We start from the raw sequence: 14228 nt of genomic DNA, 5'->3' as shown, positions 1-14228 counted from the left end.
GATTAATGATTTCCCGCAATGCAATGGTTGTCATCAAAACGACAGATCGGCCGGATCCACGCAGTCTTCCAAGCACACTTAATACATACAAGCTCATATTTCTGCTGTGGATTACAGTTGATGAGCATGTGGCCATGCAGAAAGACCTCCGCCACATTCTGTAGGGAAGGCGTTTGGGCTTGTCTGGAAAGCTCTCCGCATGGCCCCATTTTGTAGTTTTCCAGCAATTAGCTTTTTGACTTGTTCAGATATCTTTTCAATCATTTGTTTGCTTTTGTTCAGGTTGATAACCATCATTTTAATCCTTTGAATGTATATTTACATTTCCCCTTTGAGTTCCTGTCTGGTTGAGCGGCAGCAACAAAGCCACAATAAAACTGTATTTTGGTCACGTTTGTTGTGTACATCCTCTGAAAACACTGGTAACTCTACATGGCCACACAGTCATATGCGCACATACAGTATTTACATGGGTTTGTGTGCATATATTTCAAGAAATATGTATTTTAGTGCTTGCACAACTGTTTAATTGAAATTCTTCCACATTTCTAACTAAAAGGTGCCGGTGTGGGCTTCTGATGTTGATGGACACCCCTGTTCCAATTGTTGTTGTGCTTCAAAGCTAATTGACTATAAATTCCATGATTGACAGGAATAAAATTATTGTTTTACAAATACCATGTGTGTGAATTGACTGCTATGAATTTTACTCTACCCTCAGTGACCACTTTATTAGGTAAACCTGTACACCTACTTATTTATGGGATTATCTAATCAGCCAATTGTGTGGCATCAGTGCAATGCATAAAACCTCTCAGATATGGGTCAGGAGCTTCAGTTAATTGTCACATCAGCCATCAAAATTGAAAAAAATATTGATCTCAGTGATTTCGACCGTGGCATGAGTTATGTTTCCAGACCTGCTGGTTTGAGTAGTTCTGTAACTGGTGATCTACTGGGATGTTCCTGCAACAGTCTATAGTTTACTCAGAATGGAAACATCCAGTGAGTGGCAGTTCTGCAGATGAAAATGCCTGGTTGATGAGAGCGGTCAACGGAAAATGGCCAAGCAGTGTACCTCAGCAGAAATCGAGATTGATCAGACCAGGCAATGTTTGACCAGGCAATGTTTGACCAGGCAATGTTTTTCCAGTGTTTAACTGTCCAGTTTTGGTGAGCCTGTTGCCAATGCAGCCTCAGTTTTCTTTTCTTGGCTGACATAATTGGAACCTGACATGGTCTTCTACTGTTGTAGCCCATTTGCCTCAAGGTTTGATATGTTCTGAAATGCTATTCTGCTCATGACAATTCTACAGAGTGTTTATCTGAGTTACCGTAACCTTTCTGTCAGCTTGAACAAGCCTGGCCATTTTTTGTTGACCGCTCTCATCAACAAGGTGTTTCCGTCTGTAGAACTGCTGCTCACTGGATGTTTTGACACCATTCTGTGTAAACTCTTAAGATAGTTATGCATGAAAATCCCAGGAGATAAGCAGTTACAGAAATACTCCAACCAGCCCGTCTGGCACCAAAACTCATGCCACGTTGTCCCATTCTGATGGTTGATGTAAACATTAACTGAAGCTCCTGACCCATATCTGAGAGGTTTTATGCATTGCACTGCTGTCAAAGGACTGATTGATTAGATAAATCTCATGAATAAGTAGGTGTACAGTACCTAATAAGGTGGTCAGTGAGTGTTTATATATTTCAATAACTTTTGAGCATTACATCAAAGCCAGCTCATGATGACAAGATGCAGAAATAAATTAGTTGCCAATGTTAAAAAAATTCTCAAAACTACAAGTAAAATTTGGAACCAAAGATTGCAATGCAGCTGTTGCAATGGGGACCGGTTCTGACAGAGCTTTGCATATCCCCCAGCAAAGCTCCAGCTACAGCAGAATTTTGGTGGAAAAGGGGTATCAGAGAGCATTTAAGAATACAGCATAATCTTTAAACAAGAACCTTCCTGCTAAATCCAAATGAAATGCAATTCTAAGTCAGTGACAACCAGAATTCCTGCCATTTATCAAAAGCATCTACAATCAGCTTTGAAACTGGTCCATGGCCCGACTTAATAGGCTGCATAAATGCAGCATGCCAAAAAGAGCACTTTATTAGGATGGGAATGTTTGCTTTTAGATTATCTGAAATGGCATTCCTGGCTTGATATAATGACAAGCAGGAGGAAAATAAGGCTAGAATGGAATAACAGTGTGAACCAACCCACCACTTAAAACACAAAATACACATGTGTGTTCAGGTCTGGGCTTGAAGGTCTCTCCTGAAAATATAATGCCCACGGTCTAAGCTTTGTTAAACCAGATCAGTCTGAAGTGCAAGACTTCATAAAACATAAAACAGAGCCTACTCACCAATTCCCGAACTCGTTTCAGGGCCCGTGTCTATGGGAAAGTCTGTGCCCAGCACACTCCAGCCTGATGGTAAAGGGAGGTGTTTTAGGGCGAGGGCCAGAGTGTCATCCAACCTCTCGCACTCCTTTAGGGGGATCTGACACTCGTCCAGCAGCAGTGCCCCTTCGGTCTTCCCAGCCGCGTTGACCAGGAACTGGGCCATGTCGAGGGCGAGGTCCTGCACGAACTGAAAGTGTTCCTCTGCCACAGGGTCCACTGAGCCCCCGGGTCGCGCCTGGCACAGTGTGACACGCACAGTTTCGCTGCGATCATGAGCTGTTGGGAAACAATAGACGAAAGATTGTTAAGTTCAATCTCCATTCAAAAAGTATTTAGATAACCAGATGTGTCTCTTTTTAACAATAATTAATTACTAAACTGACTCTTGACAACTTCTAACAGCCATTTTTCTCAAATTAAACAAGCAGGTCTCCTATAAATCAGCTTAACATTAATAAAAACGAGATGTTGCTTCATATGCAGGATTTTGGAAGTCACGCAGATGAAAAATTGTTTGACTGCATAAAGTTGAGCTGAGACGGATATAATTACAGAGATATGTTTGTGCATTAACACCAATTTATTTCCATGACTGAGAAGCAAAACTGCAGGAGAGTGGTGACATTCTATAATTAGAATTTCATTGTGAGGGCTGCCAGGAGGCCTGTCTTGTATCAATACAGTCATGAGATGTCACCGCAACAACATATTGCAAGGACAAACACTCCAGAAAATGTGGATGTGTGTAGATACACACATCCACACTCACTTGCACCAGATTTGTTTGACCAAAACATCTCAGTGGGGTATCCGTCTGAGTTCAAAGCATTTGAGCCGTTTTAGGTGATAAGGATGTCTTGGTAACCAAATGTTTAGAAAAAAGCAAAGTGTGGACCTCCAGCAGAGAGAGAAGGTTGAAAGTAGGGCTGTGCTAAAAAAAAAAAAAATTATTTCTTGATATTTGTCAATCTTTTGAATACATATTTACATAAACAAACACACATTTATTCTGTGTATGTACTGTAAATATACATCGTACATAATATATACTTCCATAAGCGCATTTATGTTAATATATACTAGTAACATATATATATATACACACACACACACACACACACACACACACACACACACACACACACACACACACACACTGTATAATATATATATTTAAATAATTAGTGCATGTTATCAACAGTTTCTTTTCTGCTTGCTAAATTACGCAAATAATATTTGTTTGTTTTTTACATTTTCATTAATATGCACCAATATCATTCATTGCGATAACAACAACAGCCATATTAACCAACATATATTTTTACTAAAACATTTTAATACATAATAATACATAAATGCCATGCAGGGACAATTCATTTTGAATTGATCAATTGAAACGGCCAGTTCTAAATGATAAACGGAACTGAATTTAATCCTACTCACCTTGGAATTCTGTTTCACCATTATTGACGTTTAAATTGCTCGCAAGTAATGAGACAATGAAGGTCAGTGAAACTAGTCTAATTTCATGCTCTTTCAGGAACTTCACGCCAAATAAAAGTGCATTAATATCATCACAATAATAGAGACGTAGCTAAATTTTATGTTCCAGCTAAACCATTGCAAATATAGCATAATGTTCAACATACCACCAAACTCTAGGCCATTCTTCATGCTGCTGAAAAGCCTTTAAGTGCTCCACCGGAGGGGTGATTACACAACCGGTGCCAAAAGTCCGGAGAGGATTCCATTACACTACATCTACTGTGGCCCTCTATAGAACTGCCTAAAGGTTTTTGCTTTGAATCTTAGTAATATGATAAATGGGAGGACTATTGAGCTCTACTTTTTTTTTTATAAATACTATGTAAGAGTGCAACGCAACCGGTTCCTTGGAAACAATAACATCTCTTGAACATTATTGTTAACAACGTCAATCTTTAGTTGATAAAAGCAATGAATTGTGCCTATTTAAGGCTCTATTAATGTAAAATGCTAGATGGTTCTCTTTTATGCAATTTTGTGATACAACATAAAAGAAGAGTTTTGACATTTTCTGAAGAAAATACGGGTGCCGTTTGCCACGGGTCCCTCCTTCAATTAAAGCCCATGGGATATGTTTCTCCCATTTTATCTTCAAATTTATTCCAGTTGCTTAGAAAAGTTAGAGCACACCTCACAAGTTGCACGATCTGAGGTATAATTCAAGTCATTTTTATTTGTTTTGAGCTTTTCAAAACACACATCGTTTCAAAGCAGCTTTACAGAAGATCACGATTTAGCAGAAAATGAAACCGTAATATCGATAAAGTCTTAAGAGTGATCATTGTTTAGTTTGATTAAATATGATTGTAAATTTTATATAAAATGTAATAATAATTGTATTTAGAACCCCAGTGAGCAAGCCAAAGGCAACTGTGGCAAGGAATACAAAAATCCATAAGATGTTGGTTAATGGGGAAAAATATCTTTGGGAGAAACCAGACTCACTGTGGGGGGTCAGTTCCCCTCTGGTTAACATCATGCATATAATGCCAATATTAGTTATTTATGTGCAGTGCAAGTCATGGTTTAAAATTAGTTAAATAAAGTGTTAACATGTTGTTAAAATGTAAACAGATTTTATGTGAACTAAGATTAATGACTATGTCTTTGAAGTCCATCCTGGATTAACTACAGAAGTTCATATAGATGTATTGTCCTTTGTTATTTGGCTGATGAAGGCTTTTATTGGCAATTAATTGATAGTCTACGTATTCCATTTCAAGAGTGTAGTCCATCATTAGACCGAGGTGATGCAGGCAGAGATCATTGAGGTGCATCACAGTTCACCGGCAGGTCATTTTGGTCCAAGGTTCAGGCAGTGGCATATGAAGTATCACATATCTTTGAGACAATTCATGTCTGTAACAGACATGTCATGCATCGAAGTCCAATAATTAGGGTTAGGGGTTTGTTCAAATGTCTAATTCTAAGTACAGTAAAAGCAACTGTAGTCGAGATGCTGGTCAAAGAATTAATCCTATTCAGATATTAGGGATGTGCCCGAAGCCCAATACCTTATTGGGAAAGGCATGAATAATTACTTCAGAACAAACAACAGATTCATCTGAATAATATACAAAATATTAATATGACTGATTATCCAGGAAGCACAAGGATAAAGAAACATTTTAAATAAACATATCCAAAATTGCAACAAATTTATGAATCTGCGCAGTCAATATTTCTAAAGTGTAAACCTTAGAAATGGAAATGTGCACATGTGATTTCAGATCGAATGGGCACAATCTTAACCGTTTGTGGTCTGTGTTAATTGTGTGTGTCTGGAGCTTGTCAAGTGTAACATTAACTACACTTAATACTTCTTGTAAAGCCTTGTTAATGTATCACACGTGACTCCCATGCATTTATTTACAGCCTAAACTCCTGACCTTAAGTGTTGATTTCACGTCAGAGCTTGTCAACATGTATCCATCTCTTAAAGTTGACCACATTTATATCCACATCAGCGATTAAGGTAATTATGTGGTTAAGACTTTATTCTGAATTTTTTTTAATGCTCCATAAAGTTTTAAATACTGCATAGAGTAGCATATTCATCTATTCCGAAAATTCCTCCTTATATACTGAAACATACTCAATATTTTTTTTTTTCCTCCTCCTTTAAACTGTGCTAAATTTTAAGAATGTTAAGTGTTCTTGAACTCTGGAAAAGTACTATATAAATGTAACATTATTATTGTACCATATTGTACCATGTACCATTTATTATTAGCTTTTTTTTATTATTATTATTATTATTATTATTACCTCACTAAATAATGGTGTCATCTCGTAAAAATTCCTGATAGACTTACGGGACTTTCACCTGTTTGCAGGCTATATTGATTTATTTTCATTTCTTTTAATGTTTGAATTTGTATTTATTATTCACTGCAAAATGTTTGCTTGATATTTAACATTTTGCTTGACACCTCCTGCCACAAGAATAATGTTGTTATACATGCACAGAAAAACAAAAGTCTGTTTCAAGCAGATATTAATATCAGAAATACCAGGAGAAACCACAACATATGGTCTGCACTTATATAGCACCTTTTTTAACCTCAGAGGTTACCAAAGTGCTTTACACTGTGTCCCATTCACCCACTAATGGCGGCAGAGCTGCCATGGAAAGCGCTAGCCTGCCATTAGCAGCAACTTGGGGTTCAGTGTCTTGCCCAAGGACACTTCGGCATGTGGAGTCATGTGGGACGGGAATCGAACCACCAACCCTGCGATTAGCGGCCGACCCGTATATTCCTCAGTTAATGTTTAAAAAAAAGATAATAATTAAAAAAAGATATAAAGATAATAATAATTACTATTATTGTTATTATAATTTATTATTATTATATTTTTATGAAAAGACATATACAAGGCATATCTTATTAATAGAAACTATAATTGTGAGAGTAACATTTAGAAATGTGCATTTCATTTAGTTTTGATGCACTTCTGGTTTAAGCCCCGCCCACCCCCGTTTCTATCCAAATACAGAGACAGATACAGATACAGATAATTTTGTCATATGAACAGATACAGATCATGGGCTTCGCTGCACACCCATATCAGGTATGTTCTTACAGTAAGAACATGTCTGATTATTACAAGGCACTGTGTGTATGCTGTCCTAAATCGAGCAAGAGTGTATATACATGACTCTTTCGACACCGCACAGAGACATTTGGAACAGCTCAACAGCATGATCTCTGGGCCAGAGCCCAGTCAAACAGAGGCCCTGTGGTAACTGGGACAATTTAGTGGGTGAATAATTGGACAAGAATGATGTGCCAAGCAATTTCTGGACTAGATCTGGCATGACTGGAATGTAAATTAGTTGAAGTCGGCAGGTAATGAGCATCTGGTCCTAGGAAGAAGCTAACAATTAACTGCCAATGATAAAATATGCAAGATGTGTAACTGTATGTTTGAATTTTAGTTCCAAACGATCCTGGAATGTGTGTGTGTGTGTGTGTGTGTGTGTGTGTGTGTATACAAGTTTGGCTATGTGAGGGTAAAATCTTTGCAAGTGTCCTTGCAAATCTAGAAAGACTTGTCAAAAACTGACCTGTGAGGAGTTTTATAAGCTCATAAATCAGCCAAGTCATGTTTAACTTTATATCTACTGATATCAAAAGGTTTCTTTAAGGGATAGGTCTTATCTTAGGTAAAGGCTTAGATAATAAGTTTGGTTTTAGCTGTCCTTACTAATACAGTGAAACCAGAACGTGTGAGAGACCATTGGTGTTGTTGATTACTGACCTGGGCACACGGCTTGCAGTGTGACATGGCTGATTTTTAAAGTGCTGGAAACGTGCCTCTGGGTGGAGCCGTGGAACAGCAAGTAAAACTCTACATCCTCTTCATCCTCAACACACTCTTCTTCACAGAGCTGGACTGTCAACAAACACTCACCCTGAACAAGATAGATAGAGAGAAAATAGTTTATATAACGCATTTCAAGGAGAAGTACACGAAACTACTATTTGAACTACTTTCAAGTATTTTTCTAGATTTCAAATAACAAATCCCACCCAAAATGTCATACCATTGGGCTAATATTTCAATGTTGCTCTGGTTAAGATCAAATAGTCAAAGAGTCAAATGGACAGTTTTGATAGCACCACAGAGTTCTTTAAACTTGACAAGATATTTCCTATATATGGCACCCACATTTATTTAAATATTGATAACTATTAGACTGAGAATGCATTCAACTGTTTACTATACAAAAGTTCATTTTAAATTGCAGGGGAAGTACAGTAATCAATGACTGTAATTTCAGTCCTTCTCTTGTTCTCTTGAACAGCTAGAACCGCTGCTGAAAAAGCACTTAATCCTTTATGGGTGTAGAAAATTACACAACACAGAGCATGAACTCCTATAAATCATCATTAGAGATCACTCAGACAACAGGTTGGCATCAACACCTGTCCATTAAAACAGACGTGTGTTTCATTACAAAGTGAGTGCGTATAGAGCACTATACATAATCAACAAATACTGGAAAAACAGTAATTAGTCTTTCCCCACCCTCATAATTATAGTTTTGCTGCCTGTAAATGCTCACTGTGTGCGTGTGCATGACATTTTTATAGATTCTTTAAAGATTTCAAATGGCTTGTCTAATGCATGGTGTTAAGAACCTTTTATAGTTCTTTCAAAAGATATATTTGATCACCGTGGATAGTTGTATTGGTGAATTTCTAAGTCATTCGTTTCGGCTGAAAATGCAATTGTATTTATGGCATAATGTTACTCTGAATTGCCATTTTAAAGATTGTTTAATTAACATACATGGCCACAAAACAAAAATAAATAAAATGCAACAACATATTCAGCTAAATCTGCCATGTACAATACAAGGACAACTTGCAGATGTTTTTTTTTTTGTACTTCAGATAAAAGAAACTAATACAAATAAATAAATAAAAACATAAAACAAAAAACTACAAACAAAAATAAAGAAATAAAATAAATTCAAAATGCAACAATGCATTCAGACAAATCGCCTATGTAAACAAGTCTACTTGCAATTGTTTTTTAATTCAGACAAAAACAAACAAACCAAAGCAAAACAAAATACAGCAAAAAAGAAACAAGAAACAAACAAAAAACAAAGGAAAACAAACAAAAACACCAAACCAAAAACAAATGAATAAAATAGTACATCCAAAAGGTAGCAATGCATGCAGCCAAATCTGCTGTGCAAATTAGACCACTTGCGGTTGGATTTTTTTATTTCTTACAAACAAACAACTTAATATTACTAGGCTATACCATTAAGCTGTCCAAATGTACAGTAGCTCCAAGTTTATTAAAACACTGAAACCCCAGCACCAAAGGCATGGCCCTCCGTCTTATATTTCCACACTTATTTATAGGATTTGTGTGAATATGAGAGAGAGAGAGAGAGAGAGAGAGAGAGAGAGAGAGAGAGAGAGACTGCCTTTACCTATAGCGACTCACCACAGCATTTTGCCCTATACACAACGATTTAAGAGTGTGACATAAGCAGTGGGACATCATTGCGAGGGCTGTTGTTATTGGCCAGACCAACAGATGCCACATGCTGCCCCTTGCCAAATGCCAGTCAGCTGCTTTTTTGGCTGTTGTTGGCAACATCCGAGGCACGATTCAGAGACATGGCTGTGCTCATTGTGAGAGTAATGCTTCTACTCTAGATAGCTAAGGTAATGGAAAGAAATGTCACGAAACATAGCTGAGATCTCTATATAGAAGGTGCCATTACTACAACAGTCTTGGACTTAATAATGACTGGATGCAGCACCGTGTACATTTTCAATTACAAATGCCATAATAGAAATACCCTATTAGCAGGCATATTTGTCACCAATGATTAATTTATTCTGCAACGGAAAGTGTGTGATAATAGGTGTTGATGGGGTGATTCTCATGAAACCTGACAAAAAACATTTCCTAGTCCTACTTTACGCCAAAATCAAAAGAATGAAAGAAATAACATTTATAATGAAGCCTATCTTTCGGCAATTAAGATTTTTTGCACAGTGACATTTTCATGACAGATGCACACATTTTATTCCCCAAATATCATTACTGCAATGCAAAAAAAATAGATGTCCATTATGACAATTTCTTTACCGCATGTTAAAACAAAATATTTACATAATTTTTATTATTATTATTATTATATTATTATTATAAAAGTATTAGGGCTGTCAATTTAACGCATTAATTCAGTGAGATTAATTTGTTAAAAAAAAAAAATAACGCGTAATAAAAAAATTACGCAATAAACCGCCCTGCCGCCGGACTGTACCAAGGAAGCAAGCTTGTAGTACCACCTGTTTACTCCAGAGGGCAGTAAGTGAAACTTCAGGTGTGTGAGCAATGCACAGTTTATACAGTGAACAAATCAACCCTTCAGTAGGCAGCACAACACAAATATGTGTCTTCTTGCGTTTAAAACATTTGGGCGCAAATGCGAACTAAGGGATCTCAAGATGTGTTCTAAGTATTAAACTATATTTAACTTGACACAGTGACCTAAAATGTTATATTTACGACGCAACACACCTGAGTCTCTACACAAGCATGTCAGACGCAGGCGTACATTGACGGGACCTTAAACAAGCCCTCATAATAAATCTGCAACTGATTGACAAATTCACTTGTGAAATGGATTGCTGTGAACAGTAGTAAACTACATTGTATTCTGAAGCCGCTTTTTGTGTTGTCTTATCATGTAAGACACCTATATGATTAACTCCTCTGCCACATGAATGTAATGCATTTTAATTATCTGAATATTTTTATATTATATATCATTTTTAAATATTTAAAGATAACTATGTATAATTATTTCATCATTATATATTGAGTTATTGTTATATGAGGGGCTTTCTCAGAAAATATTTGTATATATACACCGTGTAATTAATTCGATCAAAACGTTTTTTAACAAAAAAGTATGTGTCAGTAGTAACTAGTAGTATTAAAAAATCATTGTAACAATTTTATTATTTTCAAAATAATAAAAAAGTACGTACACATTGCAGTGACATTGACACTTAAATGATACACATTTAGTAAAAAGTTGATCATACTGGCCATCTTTTTTCACATTGTGATATTGAGATTTGGGGCGTGAAAAATGTGCAGCTGTCATGAAAATAATCACAAGCCTGTAATGCAAAATGTTTTCATGTCGGCTTAATTTTCTTTACACAAAATCTAATTTCAATATATAAAAGAGCTAAAAGTGTATACCATTTCCACAGAATCTCATCGATATACAAGCTTTGTGGCAAAGACGTTGGAAACACATTAAACTGGAGACAACCCTTTGTGTTGCAGACACAATGTTTATAAAAGAGAAAGCCAAACTAAGATGCCACTGTTCTTGCCAGCAAAAACAGCCTTGGTCTCCAAATTTATGGCACATTCGTTCTTCAGAAGTAACATGCATACGCTCCCTGAATGTGATTGGCATTTAAAAACATCCTAAACCTGTTGCACACACCATTCATGGGGCGATGACAACACAAGCAGGTGAATGAGTAAAAGGAGGCTAGATATTATGTTTACAAAAAAGATCACTATCTTTAAAGACAGAAATGGTGTGCACGGAGCTGACAAGAGATTGTTTATTCCACTTTGGTGCAACCAAGCTTGGCTCTCATTGGTAGATTCACAGGGTGTGGGCAGGGCCTTTTATGGACAAGTCAGATGACAGACGACATGCATGCAAAGCAGTTATTGTGACCCCTTTGATCTGCGCAACATGCAAAAAGAGTAGGAATCTGACCACCACATCCCAAGGCTGTTTAAGGGCAACCTAGCCTTCAGCTACCACACTTTGTTCACAAAGCATGTATAAGACTTTACTTTGCCACATCAGAAGCCATGCAAGTGCTCCAGAAATGTTCCTCAGTTGTAAATATCTTTCATTTTTACAGCTAACATGCTAAAGTCTGACATGGGCCACTTTTAGACACAGCAGCCCAATATGGATAGCAGGTGCTCGGCCAGGAAAAGTGCCAAAGGCGAGAGTATAAGCAGGGTGATGAAACATAGACCACCTTGGAGACTCAATGGCAATACTCTGATTTTGCGATACATGTCCTTGTGATCGTATAGTGTTTATTAGGTCACTTTGTCACCTAAAAGTCAGTGTGCCAAACGAGGAGTTTTTGCCCTGTGCTTAAAAGAACACTTGGTACGCTGCCTCGTCTGAGAAAACTGACCAATGTGCATCTTTTGCTACTTACGTTTATCTAAAATTTAGCAGAACAAGTTTAGATGTTCAAAGGCAATGTTCAAAGCACAGCTTATGTTTCACGACATTACATTTGGGTAATTTGAAACCCAAAACAGCCTTTCCTCTGTTTATAATTAACAAGAGCAAATTAGCCTGTGTCGTATGGTGAACAGAGCAATTGAACAGCCCTCCATCGCTTCTGTTAGCTCTTAAAACAACAACCATAGAAGTAACGAGTCCGTACACCTGCTAACTCAGAATAAAGAAGCCTTGACCTCCTTCAGGCTACTACTGAAAAAAAATAAAAGCATAGCTTGTTTCATAGCAAGGCAAGTCGTGCTGTCAGGACTTCACGACAAATTAACCTCTGTAAAAGCAGCAACATTTTTACTGTTCATGAGGGGTGAAAGTCAAACTTATCAATTCTATATGACTATAGTCATATTGTTCAATACCAAAATAAATTAGGGAATAGAGGTATTCAACCAAACCCAAGCCCGACAGGACCAGACAAACCGGCAGGTTTCAAGCTGGGTTCGGTTAGTTTTATTTTTTTTTAATTATTGGGAAATGTAGGGGTTGTTCAGACCCGTTTATGCGAGTATCTGTGCGGTTGAGTATCTGAGCCATTTTTAGATTGTTTTTCTATCTATAGAAGCGCTGGACAGATGTCTTTGACCATATCTTTATTTTTTAAAATATATTATACTGACTTGGGGTGCACCATTTGATCGCTACCAATCGAAATCGGCAAATTTTCATCTTAAATATGTGATTGCTGATCGTGCCAAGATTTAGGGCCTATCTTTTTTGCAGCACGCAGGGAATCCCACATACACTGCTACTCTAATGAATGAGCACTTGCTCAGCCCTTGAAGCATGACAGATTGGCCTTTGGAGGGTAAGTTGTTGGCAATTCTTATGCATTCATGAATTTACACTTTAAAACATTATGTAATTCACATGAATATGCTGTTTGTTTTTTAAATGTGTAAGAACAAACACGTGTATGAATATTAAGTTGCCCATTTTCTATAATCATTACAGTAGTTATTGTGACCCGTTGAACAGCGAGCAGGAAGAGGATAAAGAGGCTGCTAATGGGTATAAAAATTAATTAAATCACAAATAAACATGCAATTAAAAATCTGAGTGCATGTGATGTAACACGAGTCATGACAACCGGACGTTATGTGGAGCGATGGAGACTGTTTGAGACTTCATGAGTGCTTTTAGCTTCTCTCTGCAACATGAGCACTCTCAATTTCTCATCATCAGTCACTCATCCCAGTGCTATTCTGTGAGGATCCCTATTTTAAACAGATTAATTTTGGTCACAATACCACTAATAAAAGATAAAACTGTTTAACCTTCAATAACGGCACCGTGTCTTCACACATTTGCTTAATAAATAGTGATTTGTGTTACAAGATGCCAAAGACAGTAAACAAATCATAGATATTTATGATTTCTCACTGGAGCAGTTTTAGAACTTGGAATGTATATATACATTTTTTTCTTATTTTTGAAAGTATCTCTGCTGTGTATGATGCTCTCATAGTTTTCGGTTGCCAGTATGTCACAATGACCTTTTGATATTGACAACAGAACTATTCATAATGGTTTTAATACAAATAAAGGTTAGCAAGTCACAATTAAAGGCACAAAGTAAATTTTACTGTCATTTTGTAATTTAATAATTTAATTTAATTTAATTGATCAATTGTCACACATTATACATACATTTCTGCATATACATGGTGAAATTATTTATTTTTCACATATCCCAGCTAAGCTGGGGTCAGAGTGCAGGGTCAGCCATGATACGGCGCCCCTGGAGCAGATAGGTTCAAGGGCCTTGCTCAAGGGCCCAACAGTGGTGTCTTGGTGGTGTTGGGGCTTGAACCCCTGACCTTCTGATCAGTAACCCAGAGCCTTAACCGCTGAGCCACCACTGCCCTACACTTAAACACTTAATAAAAAGATTTCTTTTTTTAAATTAGTTAATACATTAGGTATCATGA

General features: G+C 37.0%; 1 protein-coding gene across 2 annotated transcripts in view; it reads right to left on the bottom strand.

Moving 5' to 3' along the window:
- LOC127640371 (A-kinase anchor protein 13-like) overlaps window positions 1-14228 on the bottom strand; it is a 122554-nt gene that overhangs the window by 71811 nt on the left and 36515 nt on the right. For both annotated transcript variants that reach the window (XM_052122885.1, XM_052122886.1), the window contains exons 3-4: window positions 7725-7878; window positions 2379-2693 (exon numbers count right to left, since the gene is read on the bottom strand). In XM_052122885.1, coding sequence (XP_051978845.1) covers window positions 2379-2693; window positions 7725-7878 — 469 coding nt within the window. The remainder of the gene's footprint in view (window positions 1-2378; window positions 2694-7724; window positions 7879-14228) is intronic.

The sequence above is a fragment of the Xyrauchen texanus genome, chromosome 49 (genome assembly GCF_025860055.1).
Source record: "Xyrauchen texanus isolate HMW12.3.18 chromosome 49, RBS_HiC_50CHRs, whole genome shotgun sequence".
Classification (NCBI taxonomy): Eukaryota; Metazoa; Chordata; class Actinopteri; order Cypriniformes; family Catostomidae; genus Xyrauchen; species Xyrauchen texanus.
The sequence above is the reverse complement of the archived record's forward strand: the minus strand, read 5'-3'. Positions and strand labels throughout refer to the sequence as shown.